This window comes from Pollachius pollachius, assembly GCF_949987615.1.
Source record: "Pollachius pollachius genome assembly, chromosome: 8".
NCBI classification, from domain to species: domain Eukaryota; kingdom Metazoa; phylum Chordata; class Actinopteri; order Gadiformes; family Gadidae; genus Pollachius; species Pollachius pollachius.
The window spans coordinates 11,085,631-11,104,016 of NC_136941.1; the positions used below are offsets into that span (position 1 = coordinate 11,085,631).

Below are 18,386 nucleotides of genomic sequence, written 5' to 3' on the forward strand. Positions count from 1 at the left end.
GTTGCATACTTGCTAAACATTCATACATGTTATGAAACAGGAGGAGCTGACTTCCAGCAGCTGGCTATAGAGCTCTCCATTGCATGGTTTTTGATGTGTAAGCAAGGTGGCGTTTTTTATTAATTAGCAAAACAATCCATCTGTGGAACTTGCAGGGGCTGGGGATGTGTACTGCCGCCTCTCAGAGGTGAGGCGGGGGTGCACACTAAGTCTCTCTTCCCTCCCTTTCTTTCACCAGGTTCGCACAATCTGTGCACAATCAGCGCATCCTTTGTCTCGGGCAGATCCAGGAGATAAGGGGAAAAGACCTACGCTTCGGGAGAATTAATGGTCCTTGTTGTGTTTCTCCTGTCTTCCAGATACATATCAACTTCATGTACGTAGTGATTTCCTATAGTGGGATCGATAGTTTCCACGGTGCTGGAGATGAGCCTCTCTGAAGGCCTTTCCCTAGAGTGACAGGGTATGGTAATGGTAAGTTATGATTGTAATAATGTTTGGGGTATGAGCTAACAGATGGTATATAAAGGTATAAAGCTTTAGGTATGAAGCTGGTTTTGATGAAGTATTCTATGGACTGTTTAGGTCAGACTAAGGCACTGTATTTGGAGACACCCACAAAAACACAATAAGACACGTACACAGACACACACACACACACACAGGCACGAACACACAGACCAACAAACACACACACACACACACACACACACACACACACACACACACACACACACACACACACACACACACAGCATCAATAAAAAAAAATCGTCAACAGGATGAGAAAATGTAATCTTTTTGTCAAACAGTCATAACTTTGTATCCTTTACATTTACAGCTAAGAATGCTAAATCTAGCCTCATGCTGCTAGCAGTAGCAAACTCCCACTGGAAGCATGTGTGGTCTGTCTTATTAATGCTTAAAATGAAGCCACTCCGATTTGCATTGCTGAAAAGGTGGGGGGGGGGGGGGTAGGGGGGCTGGGAGTCAGGTCAGGTGGCCTCCAGACATAAGCTTTAAGAGGGATGAGTCCCTGCCAATATACACAGAGGACATGTGTTTGCGCACAGGGATGACCTCACACCCTTACTTTCACCGCATGCACAGTCAGAGAATAGTAGGGGTAAGATCACAGGCCTAACATGGAGAATAGAAGAGGTAAGATCACAGGCCTAACATGGAGAATAGAAGAGGTAAGATCACAGGCCTAACATGGAGAATAGAAGAGGTAAGATCACAGGCCTAACATGGAGAATAGAAGAGGTAAGATCACAGGCCTAACATGGAGAATAGAAGAGGTAAGATCACAGGCCTAACATGGAGAATAGAAGAGGTAAGATCATAGGCCTAACATGGAGAATAGAAGAGGTAAGATCACAGGCCTAACATGGAGAATAGAAGAGGTAAGATCACAGGCCTAACATGGAGAATAGAAGAGGTAAGATCACAGGCCTAACATGGAGAATAGAAGGGGTAAGATCACAGGCCTAACATGGAGAATAGAAGAGGTAAGATCACAGGCCTAACATGGAGAATAGAAGAGGTAAGATCACAGGCCTAACATGGAGAATAGTAGGGGTAAGATCACAGGCCTAACATGGAGAATAGAAGAGGTAAGATCACAGGCCTAACATGGAGAATAGAAGAGGTAAGATCACAGGCCTAACATGGAGAATAGAAGAGGTAAGATCACAGGGTTAACATGGAGAATAGAAGCGGTAAGATCACAGGCCTAACATGGAGAATAGAAGAGGTAAGATCACAGGCCTAACATGGAGAATAGAAGAGGTAAGATCACAGGCCTAACATGGAGAATAGAAGAGGTAAGATCACAGGCCTAACATGGAGAATAGAAGAGGTAAGATCACAGGCCTAACATGGAGAATAAAAGAGTTAAGATCACAGGCCTAACATGGAGAATAGAAGAGGTAAGATCACAGGCCTAACATGGAGAATAAAAGAGTTAAGATCACAGGCCTAACATGGAGAATAGAAGAGGTAAGATCACAGGCCTAACATGGAGAATAAAAGAGTTAAGATCACAGGCCTAACACCGAGAAATTGCTGTAAAGTGCGTGTGAATGTGTGTGTGTCGTATTTTTGAATTTGTTTTTTCTTTGTGTTAATGTTTTCCATGCAATTGTCAGCTGTACTTCCAACTAGGAATGACAGCAGCAGTGGCAGTGTGTGCCAGCAGAGAAATGGCAAAGAACAAGCAGTGGTTTGTTTGGTGGGTCAAAACCAAAAACAGGTTGGCCAGGAGACCGATTTTTCTAACTTTAGACACAATATATCACGTGCAACACAGCAAGTGGCTGTGACCTAACAAAACGACATGAAGAGGTAGTAGTGTCTCTCTCCCTCCCACCTTCCCTCTCTCTCTCCCTCTCTCTCTCCCTCCCTCTTTATAGCTAACCACCAATCAATGGCAAACCGGTGTCTATTGTGTTAGGTGCTCATTCCCCCCCTCCCTTCCCCTCCTTGCCTCTCCTCCGCAACCACCAACCCAACCTCCACACACATCTCCACCCCATCCCCTTCCCCACATTACAGAAATGTTTCTTCCCATCAGTGCCTTGGCTTATCCCTTCCCGGGTGACATTGAACTTCCCATGCCCCAGCCGGGGAGACACATCTCTGAACTCCCACCATCGCTCTTCAGCCCCCACTAACAATTTAGTAATGAAGTATTGATTTCCAGATTCTTCTCTTATGGATGATATTAGATTTTGTTTGATAAACTGTGTCTGGGACTCTAATCCGCAGCGTGAAACAAAGAGCCACTGGAGGGCTAATGACCGGAGAACATCGATGAACTCATTTCATCAATTTGTAACACTTGACAATGAAAAAGGGCAGGCATTTTTCAGGCAGCAATGTCAACGTTTATTGCTCGGAGGTACCGTCTTATTGGTAGCCAGACATCTTGCGCAGCATTCAGCCTTAATTTATGGGCCCCAATGTGCCAGTTACTTTTAAAGGAAATGTTTGGATACTGGGGAGGATATTAGGGTTGCACCTGGGTTGTCTGAGTTCCAGTGCCACTGGGGATGCATGTGTCATGTCAGGAAATACTCATCCAGCGAATAGGGGAGGCACATGGTTGGGCTGCTGCCAATGAGAGGAGAATGCTATTTAGGACATAAATCACGCAATGTTACACACAAGTCACACATGCATGGGTGCATATGAATTCCACCACTATCTGGATTGTTTGTTGAGAGTTCACTGGCCTGATGTGTTCTCAATACAAGTGTGTGAGCAGCATTTTTATGTTTTTAATATATATTTATGTATTCATACATATTTTTATTTAAATGTCATTCTTTTGAAAAAATATAGCTTTAAAATACTGATTCATTGTTTAAATTGCAATCTTTGTAGTCTATTCACATTACACATGTATTTGATCACTTGAAACTAATTCTAAAGTTGAACAAATTTCAAAGCTCCTCAAGATTATTTCTATGTGGTAAAATATAACATTTTTAATTGCTGATGGAACTCGCCCGACCAAGCGTAAATGACACCAGTAAAATGACATCCGCTGGTGAGCACCTTCTTAATAACTGCTGATGCTAAATGTCATTGAACTGCAGTGATGAGAAAGGTGCTGCGTTCAAGACGACGCAAAACATTCTACAAGTCAGAGATTTGTGATTAGCAAAAGGCTAATCTTAATATATAATTTAATGAAGATTCCTGACAATGTCTTTGAAGAAGAGAGGACATGTCTGCATTGATATTATGCTGAAAATTTCACCAGTGACATAAATCAGTTTGTTGTTTTATAAAAAGGATCTACATATTATGAAGAATGCCCACATCTATATATATGCATAGATATACTGTAACTGCGTATGTCTCCTTATTTGAATCTGAAACTGAGAGAGATGGTGTGCATCTCTAATGCCATATTTTATTACTGATATTCAGAAATTATTAATCAAATAATTCTGTCATTTCTGCTTAGATTTTTTCTCTCTGTGCTTTTTACCTATGATATACCTTCAGGTCAGGGAGTCAAGAGCTCTGTATTGATGTTTAAAGTTGGTTTAAAGTAAAAAAAGTAAACTATTCAATCAGTGTGTTTAATTTTTTCTGGCTCTTTATAATAAAAGCGCTACATGGGAAGTAAGGAGTTAATATTCTTCAAATAAAAATATGAAATAATGTATGCTATATATCAAACAAAGACCTGAGAGAGAGATGGAGGTGGCACATTAAACCAGCCAAAGTGTTACCATGTTGTTGCAGGCATCCACCTGAGGGACATCCAGGTGCTAGGCTATGTTACGTGAAGGTGTTTTACTCAGACTGTAACTGTAGCTGGGCTTGCATTTGGCTAAAGAGTAAAGAAACCATGCATACGTCCTGTCTGCAGAGCATAGGAGAGTTATCTCCTCCATGTTCTGGACAACTTCACTTCTTCACAACCACTTCCAAGTTCACGTGGCACAATCGGTGAAGTTCGAACGTGTGTATACCAACATTAGCTCATACCGGTGCGTTTGAGTTGTTCTTTTTAGGCCTCTACATATTCTATTCTTGATAGTTCTAGAATTGCTTTTCTTAACTTAATAGCGGCTGTTGTGCCGACTATTTATCTCATGCAAAGTCAAATCACTTATTTCCCCTCATTCATCCTGATAGGACAGAGAGACCCAAGGAACATCAGCCAATTTAGGCCAAAAATCCCAGTTCAGCTTGGAGTAATGTGATTTCCCTCCTCCCTAGAAATCTACATTTATAGTGCTTATCAACTGCATTACTGGCAGGTAGGAGGAATAACCCAATTTGAGCTTACTTGTTTCTCTGTGTGTAGTATTCAGTGTCACAACGCATTAGAGGAGGAGCGCTATTGCCTTGTGGAGTGGAGGTGTAGTTGTCTCTATCCCCCCGCTCCCTCTCTCTCTGCTCACACAGCGACAGTATGTGCTCTCATTTAGCTGCATGTTTGTGCATTACACAGCCACTTAGGCCATGTACAGTACACAGGAATACCAATAGAAGTGGGGAATGTTCCCATCGAATCCAGAAGTACAGCGTCTTGTACAGTAGACTTACAGATCACAGCGATAATGCTGGTGGATTTTATGAGGGGAAAGATATATTCTAAAAAGGAACCCCTTTCAACATTGGACGTCTTAGAATATACCTCACATGTAAAACTATTGAAATGTTTTTCTGATAGGAATCTGGCCCCTCCCCGCCCCTCACATGGTCTGGTCATGTGACCTGAGGGACGGACCACAATGCAGGGGAGTCCCGGCCCCTCCCTCCCCCTCCCTTTCAGTAATAGGGTAATAGCAGTAATACAGCAAGGCTGCAGTAATGAATGACCCACAGTTCACACCCACATCACCACAGAGGTCAGCCCCCCCTGGAACAAGGGCGGCACTTCCACCAAGGTGATTATTGATAAAGAATGACACGCCAATGTAGCCTCAGGAGGGGGGTGGGGGAGGGAATACACCCCAGGGGCCAATCACAACTCAGCTCATGTTTTCATAGAGGGAAACCAGCGTAATCTATAAATACAGGGGCGGAACGTTATGCCCTACCTATCAAGTCTCCATAAAAGAAACGGAGTGGAAACCATCAGTGATGCAGGGAGCCATGTCAGATTCCTTTAGACACAGTACTCCTAATGTCTTTTAAAGGAGACAATTGTTTCCTTATCCTCTCTGATAAACCAAAAGGCCCCGTATCAGGCAAGGTTAATGTGTATTTAGGCATTCATATCCTTTATGCACTGTGGGCTAAGTCAAAAGTATTGTTGGATGGACTTTCTGATTCTATACCGAACAAATGATTGGATTTAATGAACATTTGTACTAAAAAGACAATGCATACAAAATAGGTGACAACGTAAATGTATATACAAGTCCTTTATGGGGCACACATATATGAACAAAGTGTATGAGTTTCTTTTTTTAAATTCTCCAAAACCGACTGCAAAATAAGCAGGAAAAAATCAAACATGAAAGACTAAATACAAAAAATGAGGTGTCATTGGCTCATTTTGAGGACATTGTAGAAAGATAGATTGGTGGAAACTACAAGACAGGGCTAAACTCTTGAAAGAAAAGGCAGTTGCTTAGGAGGGGCCATGTCCTACCAATCACTCTCCTCTCCTAAAGGGGCTCCAATGGCACCTGAGGGGGAATCTCATGGCTGTCATCCCAGAAACCCTGCCGCAATGAAGCCTGTTTACCATCTGCTCCCCATATGAGCCCAAAACAAGCCATTTTCTCCCAAAAAATGTACCTCCATCCCACTATCAACAACCCATATACGTGCACATATTGTGCATTAAGCTAGATCTGCAGTAGCCCTCCTAAAATCTTAACAATTTTGTGAAGACCCTGTATTGGCTTAGATATCGGCAACCTCTGACGATCTAACATGTTTTGTTGTCGAGTGCCTGGGAAGTGTATCACGGCCGGCCTCTGCTCGGGCCATCTGAGAGTGAAAAAGCATAACAGTGGGACCCCGTCAGCATAACACTTCCTGTAAATAACCCCTCCATGCCTTTGGTTTTATCATTCCCTGCAAATTATTCTGGGCCCCTCCAGAGCAGACGAGAAATAGCATTATTTTATGGCATGGAAAGAAAAAGAGGCGAGGAGATAAAAAGAGGAGTCAGGGAGAGAGAGGCAGTGGAAAGAAGATGGAGATGGGTCTAAAAAAGGTCCTTCAGGGAACATGGTGTAAATGAAGTTCTGGGAATGACACAGGCGTGCAATGAGGCGTGGATGGAAAATATACGCTGCACATCATCGGATAGAGATGCCAGTGGAAATGGCTTCATTGAAGTGTCAGCCCTCATCCATCAATCAATCATCCGCAAGAAACAATAACGCTGCAGTGATGGGGCAGCTTTTATGGGGCTTACTCATGGGTATCGGAAACAGCACTTAAGGGTAGTTCTGACACTGGGAAAGAAAGAATCCAGGGTGTGGTGCTTATTCCACATGCAGGGGGAGTTAAGGGTAGGTCTGACACTGGGAAAGAAAGGATCCAGGGTCAGGTGGTTATTGAACATGCAGGTGGAGTTAAGGGTAGGTCTGACACTGGGAAAGAAAGAATCCAGAGTCAGCTGGTTATTGCAGATGCAGTGAGAGTTAAGGGTCGATCTGACACTAGGAAGAAAGAATCCAGAGTAAGGTGCTTATTGCACATGTAGACAAATATAGAGCACATACAGAAAGCAAAAGGTTAAGTAGACAATCCACCCCTGGCTCGAGAACAAAAAAGGGAAGAAAGAAATCATGGGTTTAGCTTCACTAAACCAGTAGCATTGTATCTGTCTTGGATTTAAATTAGATATATAAGCTTGGGATGTGGCTATAGCGTACTACTTATGTATACAAATAAAGCAGAAACGCCTAGCATATTAAACCATTGCATTCTCCATAAAATGATTGTGCCTATACTTTTGTTTTGAGGCTGTGTACATTTCAATTAATATCTTGTAACTGACTAAATTATACAATAACTGTTCATTGGTAACCCAGTAATAACCCAGTAGTACTGTTACATTACGGCATTAAGGCAGAGGACGTTGTTTTCCTACCATGAACCCTCATTTGGTTCAGGGATCATAAAATTAAACAATAAACAAAAAAACAACTGCTAAATAGTCCATCAGTCGCTTTTGCCGTGTGCGAGTGTTTTGATTTCCCCAAACTAAGTCTCTTGATGGCTTCCCTGCAACATGAAACATGACACATCATCCATTATTCTGTACGTGTGCCTTGCTATCTCAGCCCTCTCCATATGGCCCCTGTTGTCTCCAGACACCCAAATCCCTTTCCTGAGGCCAGAGGCTGTTTTAGTGGGAACCATTACACTGCTCCTCTTCCTCAGAGGGATAGGGTGACGATGATGAGCAATCACAGCACAGCACAGCCTTTCTGCCTCAAATTGTGACAGGATATTCAACAATTGACCATATCCACATTGTTGGCCCAATTGCCGTTCATGCAACGTTGGCAATCTGGAGGGTATTAGTTGATGAATTGATTGAATGACTGAGGTAGGAGTACGTACACAGGAAGACACATACACTTGGTTTACTTAATTATATAGGAAGGCAGGAGTTAGTTTGATTGCAAACAGCAGGAAATGCTTATGGAAAATTGTCAGTTTGCCATTAGGTCTAGTCACAGAAGAATGTTACCACATCTAATGGCCACATAGCCTAAAATAAGTACACTGTCACATGGATGGGATGTTCCACACTCATTTACTATAACCCTTGTATGGTTATTTTCCTTTCAAGATTTTTTTTGAGAAAAAGATTTACTATGCTTTGGCAGCTCGGTGGCTCCATCTGCTAGTGTGCTAACCCTGTAGGTAGTACGCCTTGTAGCTCAGTGGATCAACACGCTAGTGTTAACCATGAAGGTAGTATGCCTTGTAGCGCAGCGGCTCAACCTGCTAGTGCTAAACATGAAGGTAGTATGCCTTGTACCTCAGCGGCTCAACCTGCTAGTGCTAACCATGTAGGTAGTATGCCTTGTAGTGACCTAGGCTCTATTCCTACCTGCGGTCCTATGCTGTATGTCATTTCGGTCTTCTACAATCCGCTTTCCTGTCTCCCCTCACTGCCCTGTCCATATAGGCCCATACAAATATAAACATTGGGCAGTGTCTCTTGTTACACACAAATGAGACAAAATCCATTATTGTGGTTGAAAAAATAACAATGTCATAAGTTGGTTAATAACTTTTTTTCTACAAGAAGGCCTAGAATACCAACAAGAAAAAAATGATTAATTAAAATATGCCATAAAACGTATGCATTCTCTGTATTTCTTTCCTCCCTAAAGAAATATTCTATGTGCTCAAATAAATCCCCCCAAATACATTTTACGTCATGTTTTCTAGGTTTAGAATAAATGTATTGTAATACAAGTATAACAATATAGAAATATGTCAACAAAAACCTGATTCATACAACAACAGTGTTCAGCTGTGAAAGTGCAGCAGAAATTCTCAATGCTGTTCATGTTAGCAATAACAAATAAATGTCAGTCACATTTGAGGGTTCCCAAATTGGAAAATAAACAAAAGAACAGGAAACAAAATAGAAAATGGGACATCTTGGTAACAATTTCGTACATCTTTGTTTGTAAAAGGTGCAGTTTGACATAAAAACCCTGGAAGCTTGTTGGGAAGAAAGGAAATGCATCATTTTGGGGGATTCTGAATAGCAGGAGACATGTCATAAACTATAGTCAACTTGGCTACTCTTACACACATTTGCACTACGTTTGCCACAGTGTGGGGGAATATGAGAGTGATGCTAAGTGAAATGCTCATTTTGTGATTACCGAGGGCCATGGGCAATATGCACTAATGTGAGCTAATGCAAAAGATTACACCGTGCTGGCTCAGGGGAACAGGCAGCAAACAGATGTGGTTTAGTCTGAAAGGGAGGGCTTTAAAAGCTGATGCGTTACTATTCGACATTGTTAAGAATAGCTATTTGTGAAAGATATAATTGTTGTCAATAGTCTTGGTTTAAATATGTCAACATCAAAAACCTATTTAAGAATTGTGTCTTTGTACAGGGCGTTTTTTAACTTTGACCATGGCGTTGGAATATATCGGCCTAATTGAACCAAACTGTTGCAGACATCTTCTGGCTTGATTGAAAGGCAGTATATTTGATCGTGACTGTAGCCTTTGAAAATACTGCCATCTAGTGTTCAGAATATGCATGCAACCGCACACAAACCACGAAAACTTGATTCTTAACCTGCCACAACGGTAACAAGCTATAATTTCCACTACATTTTGATTTGATATTTATTTTATAAAATTATGGCCTTTTATTATGAAGTGTTAGCAATGTTTGCCTAAACAACAAAGCTGGTGGATTGTGTCTGGGTAAGGCATAAATTATAACACTAATTATATGTTTGGGTAAACATTAGGGTACATATATATGTGAAAGGCAAATCAAAGTGGCAAATAACTTAACACAAGGCTTTATTTGTTGGAAAACATACTAATTAACACAACAGATGCATCCAATTTGTTAGTAGGTTTTGCTGAACCTGAGACTTTTCTCTTTCACAGTTTACAAAATTCAGAATTCAAGTAGTATTGCCTTGAAATTATGAATTAAATGTTACGTTCCAAGATGGAAAATACCAGATACAAAGTAGGCAGGCACTTGATACGCCTCAGTCTTCCAGGAGAAGATACATATCAGCCCATCAAATGTCAACACATAAACATCTAGCACTTACCCAGATAAAGAAAGGCACGCAGAACAGTCAACATGAAAGCTCAAGCAGCTTTAGAAAATAACTGTCAAGTCTCTAAACTGAGGTAGACCACATAAACTAACAATGTAACAGTTTGCTGTAGCCTGTTGGTAATCCACTGGTATAGGGAACCAAAATAATAATAATAAACCCCAACCATTCAGTGCTTTGGGGAAGAACAGTGCTGGAGTGCTGCACAATGATCTGACATACAGCATAAATAAAAATACCCAACTATTGCAAATACTAATACAAGCTTTAAACAAAATTCTCTCCCACATTTAAAAAAGGTAATGATGGAAATGGAGTTTCACAGTTGTTGTAGAGTTCTAGTGGCAATAGGTAGTGGGAACCTTGTATTCAAATAAGTAATGCATGTCTTAACATTCAGAGGAAAAAATGCTCTACTTTAAACATTGCCTGAGTTCTAGATAGCTTGTGCAAAACTATCTTTCATATAAACAATAAAATTAAGTAATAATAATAATAAGTGAACGTAAGAAATAAAGATAAGACCATCCTTCCGTCTTGAATCCTAGAATACAAACCCTCCTAAGAAAATAAATTGATTTGACTTTGTTAAATGACTAAAGTTGTGTACTGTAGCGAAGCAGCTTGGAAACAAGAAAGGTTCCAGATAGGATCTAGTCTAGCAGTTTTCTTAACAGTTTACCTTGGTGATATATTACTAACTCTTGTCCGCATTGCCATAACGTTCCCCAAGGAATGGGGCAGGATTCTCGAGCCTCTGAAGATGGGGCAGACTCGGTAGATGTTGGTAGTGAGTAGTTCTGCTTCCTGATTAAAAGAAACAAAGCAGAAGAAAAACATTGTTAAACTGACAATCAAATTGTGAACGTTATTATGTCTTAGAAATCATTTTATTCAATATATTTAGTTGAGGTGCTTGCATACCAGCTCTGGGATGGGCCAGCCCTCCGTGGCTTGGGAATGCCGGGTTACCATGGTAGAGTGTGGCCAAATCAGCCGGGGAATAGGATCGCAGGATGTTCATTATATTCCAGTCGGTATCCATGCTGCCTCCACCCACAGGTAGAGACTTTGATGGACCCGTGACCTCAGAGACAGTGGCGGTAGAAGAACTTTGTGATGACGTCTTCATGGTTCTCCTCAAGCCAAGCAGTTGGTTAGCTCCATCAACGTTTGGCACCCTAAAGTCATGCTTCTCAACGGGGTCAGTCTCCCTGCCTGGCGGGAGGCAATACTTGAGTCTCTTGTTCGAGGGTTCACCCAAGTCCATCTGGGGGAGGCTCCCGAAGCGGCTGGAGAGACAGAGCCTGGCCGCATTAGAGTGCCACATGACCCCAGGTCTCACCGGATAACTTCTCTCGCCAATCCCTACTCTGTCCGATTGATGGTATGGGTCCATTGCATGTTTATTGTTACTGGACTTCTTCACCACTTCTGTAAACCGAGAAGATTCCTGATTGAGTTGTTGTTGCTGTTGTTGTATCTTTGCCCCGTTTCTCTGCATCTCTGGGGCCACCTTGTGTGTGGGTACATGCATAGGGGAGTGTTTGGGAGCAACAACTGGGGGCGCTGAGGGAGTCTTGTCATCCGCTTTGCCAGCCTGGGGTGTTGGGGACCCGGTTCGACGGGGGTGTCTCCTGTCCACCATACAGAGTGGAGTGACATCGTTTCCTTCGAGGGCAGGGGGACAGCCCGTAAAGCGCTTGAGTTTCAGACTGGATCTGGTCTTTTTAGTCATGTCTGATCGATCTTTATGATTAAGGCTTTGATGCATCACCAAAACTTCGGGGTACAGTGTTTTGAATGTGCAGGATGTACAGAAATTTGGAACCAATGCGTTCTGGTGTTGAGAACTTGTCGACATGTTGAGTGTGACCTTTAGAGAAAGATTCAATGGAGCATCAGAGCTTTCATCCTCTGTCTCCGGCTTCATCATCAAGTTAATGGGTACTGGGTACGTGATTGATGTATCAAAAGTTGTGGAATCAGGCCCATTTGTTACCTTCTCTACTGGTATTTTAACTTGACCCATCAGTTTGTGAACCTTGGCGACATCACCATCCAGTATGTTTTCTGGTTTGCTATTGGAGTATGGTTTAGGCACAGGCACCCACAGTTTGGCTCTAACTGGGGCCCTTCCATTCTCTCTAAACTCTTTATCGGTTGGCGACGGCGCAGGAGACACAGGTCTGCTTGAGAATTCATTTAATGTTTGTTCTTTATGGCGTCGATCAAGGTGATACTTCAGTGACGTTTTCTGTGCTGCTGCATAGTCACAGTACATGCATTTAAATGGCTTTTCGCCTGCAAAATAAGTATATGTATTAGTTTAAGACAAATGTCACGACGCGAGCCGGTCAAGACACAAAAAACACTTCAAATATAAAAACAGGAATGGGTTGAAATCACTAGCCATCATTTCATTTTGTTGCCTCCCTTTTCTTAACATACCTGTGTGGGTCCTGAGGTGAATAGTGAGGTAATAGCTTGACCGGAACGTTTTGGAGCAGTAACTGCATTGCCTTGATCTGACTTTTGATCTGTCAAATCCGAACTCCCCTATGAAAAGACAAGAGCATTTCAAGTTTACTTTGTGCACAGTGAGGGTCGTTTTGCTCATTGTTTTTAAAATGTTTTGGAAATAAATACATGTAAAAGGGATTTTCAACACCGTCCCCCATTTTACCTGGCCCCACGGCTTCTGAAACAGCGGCCTCCTCAGAACCATCCTCCAAGCCCTCCTCTGTGTGGTCCAGTGTACCTGCTTTGGATAACTTCCCATCAGCACTGGGGCTCCCCCCTTCCCTTTCCCTTTTGTGGACCCTCGAGTGCAATACCAGTTGGTGATAGGTCCTGAAATGTCGTCCACATTCCTCACATGTGGTTGGCCTTGATTTGTCTCCTTGGATGAGAGACCTGTGGTCTGGTTCAGGAGATGGCGTCTCAACCATATTCTGCCTTTGGGGCCGCAGCTCTTTGCCCAGGCCCTCTTTTATGGACTTGTCTGCTTGACTCTCAGTCCATATATTACCCAACTCCTCTTTATCGGAGTTGCCGTCTTCATTGTCCGTGCTTGCATCCAACCCCAAATCTTTTGTGTTATTTGGACCAACTGCTATCTTCCCCTTAGTAGCGAGTTGCCAAGCTTGATATGTATTAAATGGGTCTAGCTGGGGAATCCATTTGGATGACCTTTCTGGTTGTACGTTCTTTACTACAGAGCGTGGCCTTAGTTTGAAACTCTCAAGAAAAGTTTCTTGTTTGTTCTGGGACTTGGGGCCATCACCCTGGAATGCCACCATGTTATCTCTACCAGGCTCCCCATCTCGATTGTGTACTTTACTATGCTCAGCCAAACTTTTGTGATCAGGGAAGAAAAAGCCACAAACCATGCACATTTTATAAAGGGTGACTACTGGCTGAGTGTTCAGACCCTGAGTAGCACCATTGATTGTGCTAGGGGTCTCCAGGTCGTGTTGGGCCTTTTTAGCTCCAGACTTGCTTCCATGCATCTTCATGTGGTTCTTCAGGAACCAGGGCTCTCTGAAACGCCGTCCACATACAGTGCAGCAGTAGGTAAAGTAGTCCTTGTGCTTACGCAAGTGGTTCTCCAGCTCACTGGCATCCTGGGACACCTGACCACACAAAATGCAGCTGAGCACTTCATCCTTATCCCTAGGTTGGGTAAACAGCACGGGTCGTTCTTTGCCCTCTGTGATGCGGAACTCGGCCTCTACGCATAGAACAGATGGTTCAAAAAGTGTGGTGGGGTGTTGGCTTAGGACATGGGGGCCGAGATCTGCCTGCTGATGAAAACTCTCATCACAGAACATGCAGGAGACAGGCAAACATTGTTCGGTTTGCATCACAGCTTTTTCTAAGGTTGGGCTGTGAGGTGTCATGCTAGAACCAGGGGGCCCTGGCATGTTGGCATGACTGCTGATAACATCTTGGCTGAGTCCATCTGGGCTCTCCGCAAACGCTGGTAAGGGGTGAGTGGGCATTTTCTTCTATTGATGGTGCAATCTTGCTTGTGGCTATCCTGAACTGGAAACCTGCAAAAAGAAAAAAGGCTACCTTTAAAACATGCAGTGTAAAATAATGACTATTGGTGTAACCAAATATTAATGTGATAATTGACAAGAAAGACATAATGCGTGTATACATAAATGTTAAGGACACATGCTAAGTGTTTTTCCATTGAAACAGGAAATGTGTTCCTTTAGCAATCGACTTGTAAACTCATTTCCTCTCTGCGTTAACCACTGAAAAGCTGATAGAACAAGATAAAGCAAAAGCAATGTTTCAGCTTGATTAATCTTATTTTTGTACATAGTAGATGGTTGCCAATATATAATATACTTCTAAAAGTATACAAGGCAAACTAAATAGTGTCAGTGTTTACTTTCAATATTTAAAGATTTCAGCTAACTTTGTACTCATTAGGCCTGCATGAAAACGGTCATAAGGAAGGGAAACCATACATAACCTACACTTAGGAATGACGTTTGTTTTGTTATTCTTGAGAAAAAAAACGTAGTACGGTGGTGGTATACTACCTATTATGTTTCAATATAGTATATGTTTCTATACTGAACGGCTTGAACATTTTAAAGAACTTGAATAGGAATATCAATGCTCAACTATGCTCAAGAGCGGAGTAACTTGATCAACAGTTAAATGGCTTAAGGCATATGCCTTGTCACAAACTCCTATTAATCAACAAGAGCCACAACTATATATATATATATATATTAAAAACCCAAGTATGTTCTTCTATGAAATGTGGTGAATGTACAATTAGCTAATTGAGTTAGGGGTTGGATACAAAAGTGTTTAACAAAATCAGAATAAATATACATAGAGACCACCATTGAAATAGTCGATATCATGTAATTCCACTAAACTGAATATGCTCATGGTATCACTAGGTTGTATTTAGCATGTTCGTGTAAAGTTACTTTATCGTGGTGTAACGTTATGCCACTAAAGTGAACACAGGCAGCTGTTGATAATGTTAATGAGCCACAGTTCAAGGTTTCACATGCACCCTTTCTGTAACGGATTAACAAATTCAACTATAACAACTCGTTATTCAGGGAGAAGTTCATCGTTTACTCGTTATTCAGAAGAAGTTCAGCCATAACAACGGTTACTCTTAAAGAATCCACCCCTAACAACTCGTTATTCAGATAGATTAGAGGTGACGTTCGTCGTAAAAACCAGTTGGGCCACTACTTGATGAACAGCTACTGATGTGCTTTCTAACCATTATTCGGTTGTATCTCAATCAAATTTAAATATATAGATCATATGTATTATACATAATAAGCACAGCTAGTCAATTTGAACAAAAATGAAAGTTTAAAAAAATATCAAAATCGATAGCAGATCACGAGGTTGATAACAAAAGAAAAGGATTGCAAAAGTTAAAGTTACCTATTGGCGATCAAGATTAGTGGCTACTGATTAAAGCCGAGTGCACTATGAAGATAGGAAGTAACCTGCTAGGAAAGAAATACTAGTAAGTTATCCAACCTTAATGCTTAAAACCTACTCTACTTATTAGAGCGCACCTACAAAAGATAAAGACTACAATCAACTGCTTAAAACAGTATGCACTCAATAAAGTGCAGAATAATGAATAGGTCGCCAATTCGTGATTCCATTGTAAGAAGGGTTGCGTAAGGTTTTCCATGCATTAAGACGAATGGTAAGCTAGCCTTAACCATGTCGGTAGCCACGGTTGTCTCAACTCAAAAGTGTTGAAACTCACCAACAACACCTTCCAGGTCTGAATGTCCGGATACACTTAGACTGATAAACCAGGGACTAACGTTCACCAGCTCGCCATCTCCGTGAGTTGCTTCCTCCTCGGGCGACGCTGGACGGACAGTGGTCATCAATATCGTTAAGAGTCGTCTCGGTTCTTAGGTCAATCCTCTCAGTTCTTAAGTCGTGCAGCTGTTGCGTTCTGGTGCGCGTGCTCGGCGAGTCTTGGGGAAGATGAAGCGCGTGCACCAAAGCAAACTTTCCTTAAGCGGGGTCACGTGGGCACGAAAGAAAAGATGATTAGCACACATGTGGAAGTGTACGTTTATACGATTGAGTGGTGGGATAATGGCGTTGTTTGTGCATGTCCATGTGCATGACTTTTATGTGACTCTCGTAGCTTTTGTCAATAATTGGTCGTCGGTAAGAATTGAAGTTACCATAAATATAATGCCTGTAATCATCAATGAGTGCTCCTTTGCGATGAAAATGTAGTATAAAACGGCTGACAATAAGACATATGACACATATCTAACATTTTGGTAGATAATATTTTATATATGCCATTATAAGGTATGGTAGGCCTACCTTTTTGGAAAATGGGATTTGTTCAAATCCTGTGTTCGGGCTCAACCATTTACAGCCAGCGGCTGAGGGGGGTTGGGGATTGTCTAGCACTTAACACGGCGATGGCAGGGGGGGGGGGGGGGGGGGTGCAAAGAGAAACCCAAAGAACCTGTTGAAGTATGTATAACGTTCTCGTATCTGCACCTTTTGGTTTAACCCTAGCCAAGTAGAGACACTAGGATATCTCCATGTAATCATCCATGTTATAGACGCTAGATTTGATCAGATCTGAAAGTATGCCACCATCGTTAAAGCAGATATTTCTGATTAACCGATTCTGATTAACAGACAGATAAACCGGTCAAATATTTAAGCATATTGGAAATTGCCAAGTTAAGCTTTGATTTGGCATTTGTACCTATTCAAGATTTGTTTCAATCAACTCAGTAAATAAATGCACACAAGCACATGCATGGACACGCACGCACGCATGCAAACACACACACACACACACACGCACACACACGCACACACATAGACACAGTTTAGGATTGTCACAACTCTACTCTGATATGATTTCAGAACAACTTCCCTTTTTTCATGAGCAGAAAATAACTCGCATCACACTGAACGCTAAAAGTATTTTTATCGTCATCCATAAGGTCTGACAATTGAAAAGGAAAATACCTGCTAATGCAATTATGAAATGCCACAAGGTAATAAGTCGCACAAACACACACACACACACACACATACACGCACGCACACAGACAAATATACACACACACACACACACATATATATATATATATATATATATATATATATATATATATATATATATATATATGCAGATTTACATTATGTTATAGGTTTCAGTCTACTTTAATTACACATGCTTCATCACTTAGAACTTAAGTTCTTAGTAAAGCTATGTGTAAGTGACTACAATAGTATCTGCATATTTAAATTAGCCTTGATTACATTAGCCTAAAATTTATTTTCGTGTGTATCGCTTCACAAATAATGCATCAATAAAGCATTGATGCATCGTTATTTAAATCAGATTGGTCTCACCTCACCCTCAGATCTTGCTATAATTACCCAAAAAGTGTAGAATTGTATTCAAAAGCACCACATGTGACACAAAGAATTCCCGCTCTCCCAGGCTGCCCTATTGTTCCCAGTCTGATAAAGCCTGAGGACATCTCAGGAGAATTATGTGACTACCCCATGAAGCATTTGTTCAAGCTTACCTATATGCTTTGTATGTGCACTTCAGAAAAAGTTGTATGTCGATAGGTATATCAATATCAAAACCCACCAGGAGATACATACTTCTGCAACCTTTAATTTGTTCCTCAATGATTTCCTTCTTCAATAACATAATGTTATGTGCAACCAATATGCTAAACCTGTTTTTCCACAAAGACTATCTGTCAAGGTTTGCATGGGCTTTCTGCTGCCAAAAAATACAGTATAATCCTTATAATACATTAATAAAAAACATGTGTAGTGTGAAGTTTTTAGCCTGTATCCAAATGTCCTAATGAATAATCTTGTACTAGGCTAGTTAGATACTCTTGATGGTTTTGGAGCAACATATGGGCGAGGGGCCTCTTGTGTGTTTTGACTTGTTTTTGTCTTGATGTGTCAGAAGCAGTTGACTGCATTGTTCCGCACCAGACTCACAGACTGCTTGCCTTTATAAACCCTGACTCCTGAAAGCCACTGATTGTTTTTAGTGTCCTTTTCCTACCCACTCCCTGT

The 18,386-nt window shown here is 41.6% G+C and overlaps 1 protein-coding gene across 1 annotated transcript; it reads right to left on the reverse strand.

The window, feature by feature from the left end:
* Window positions 1–10,013: 10,013 nt before the first annotated feature.
* On the reverse strand, window positions 10,014–16,225 carry znf217 (zinc finger protein 217). The gene is made up of 5 exons (XM_079742234.1): window positions 16,054–16,225; window positions 12,964–14,332; window positions 12,729–12,836; window positions 11,202–12,581; window positions 10,014–11,084 (listed from the first exon to the last, which is right to left on the reverse strand). Exons 2-5 carry the CDS (start codon window positions 14,279–14,281, stop codon window positions 10,975–10,977), a joined length of 2,916 nt encoding a protein of 971 aa, XP_079598360.1. The 5' UTR covers window positions 14,282–14,332; window positions 16,054–16,225; the 3' UTR covers window positions 10,014–10,974.
* Between the last annotated feature and the right edge of the window lie 2,161 nt (window positions 16,226–18,386).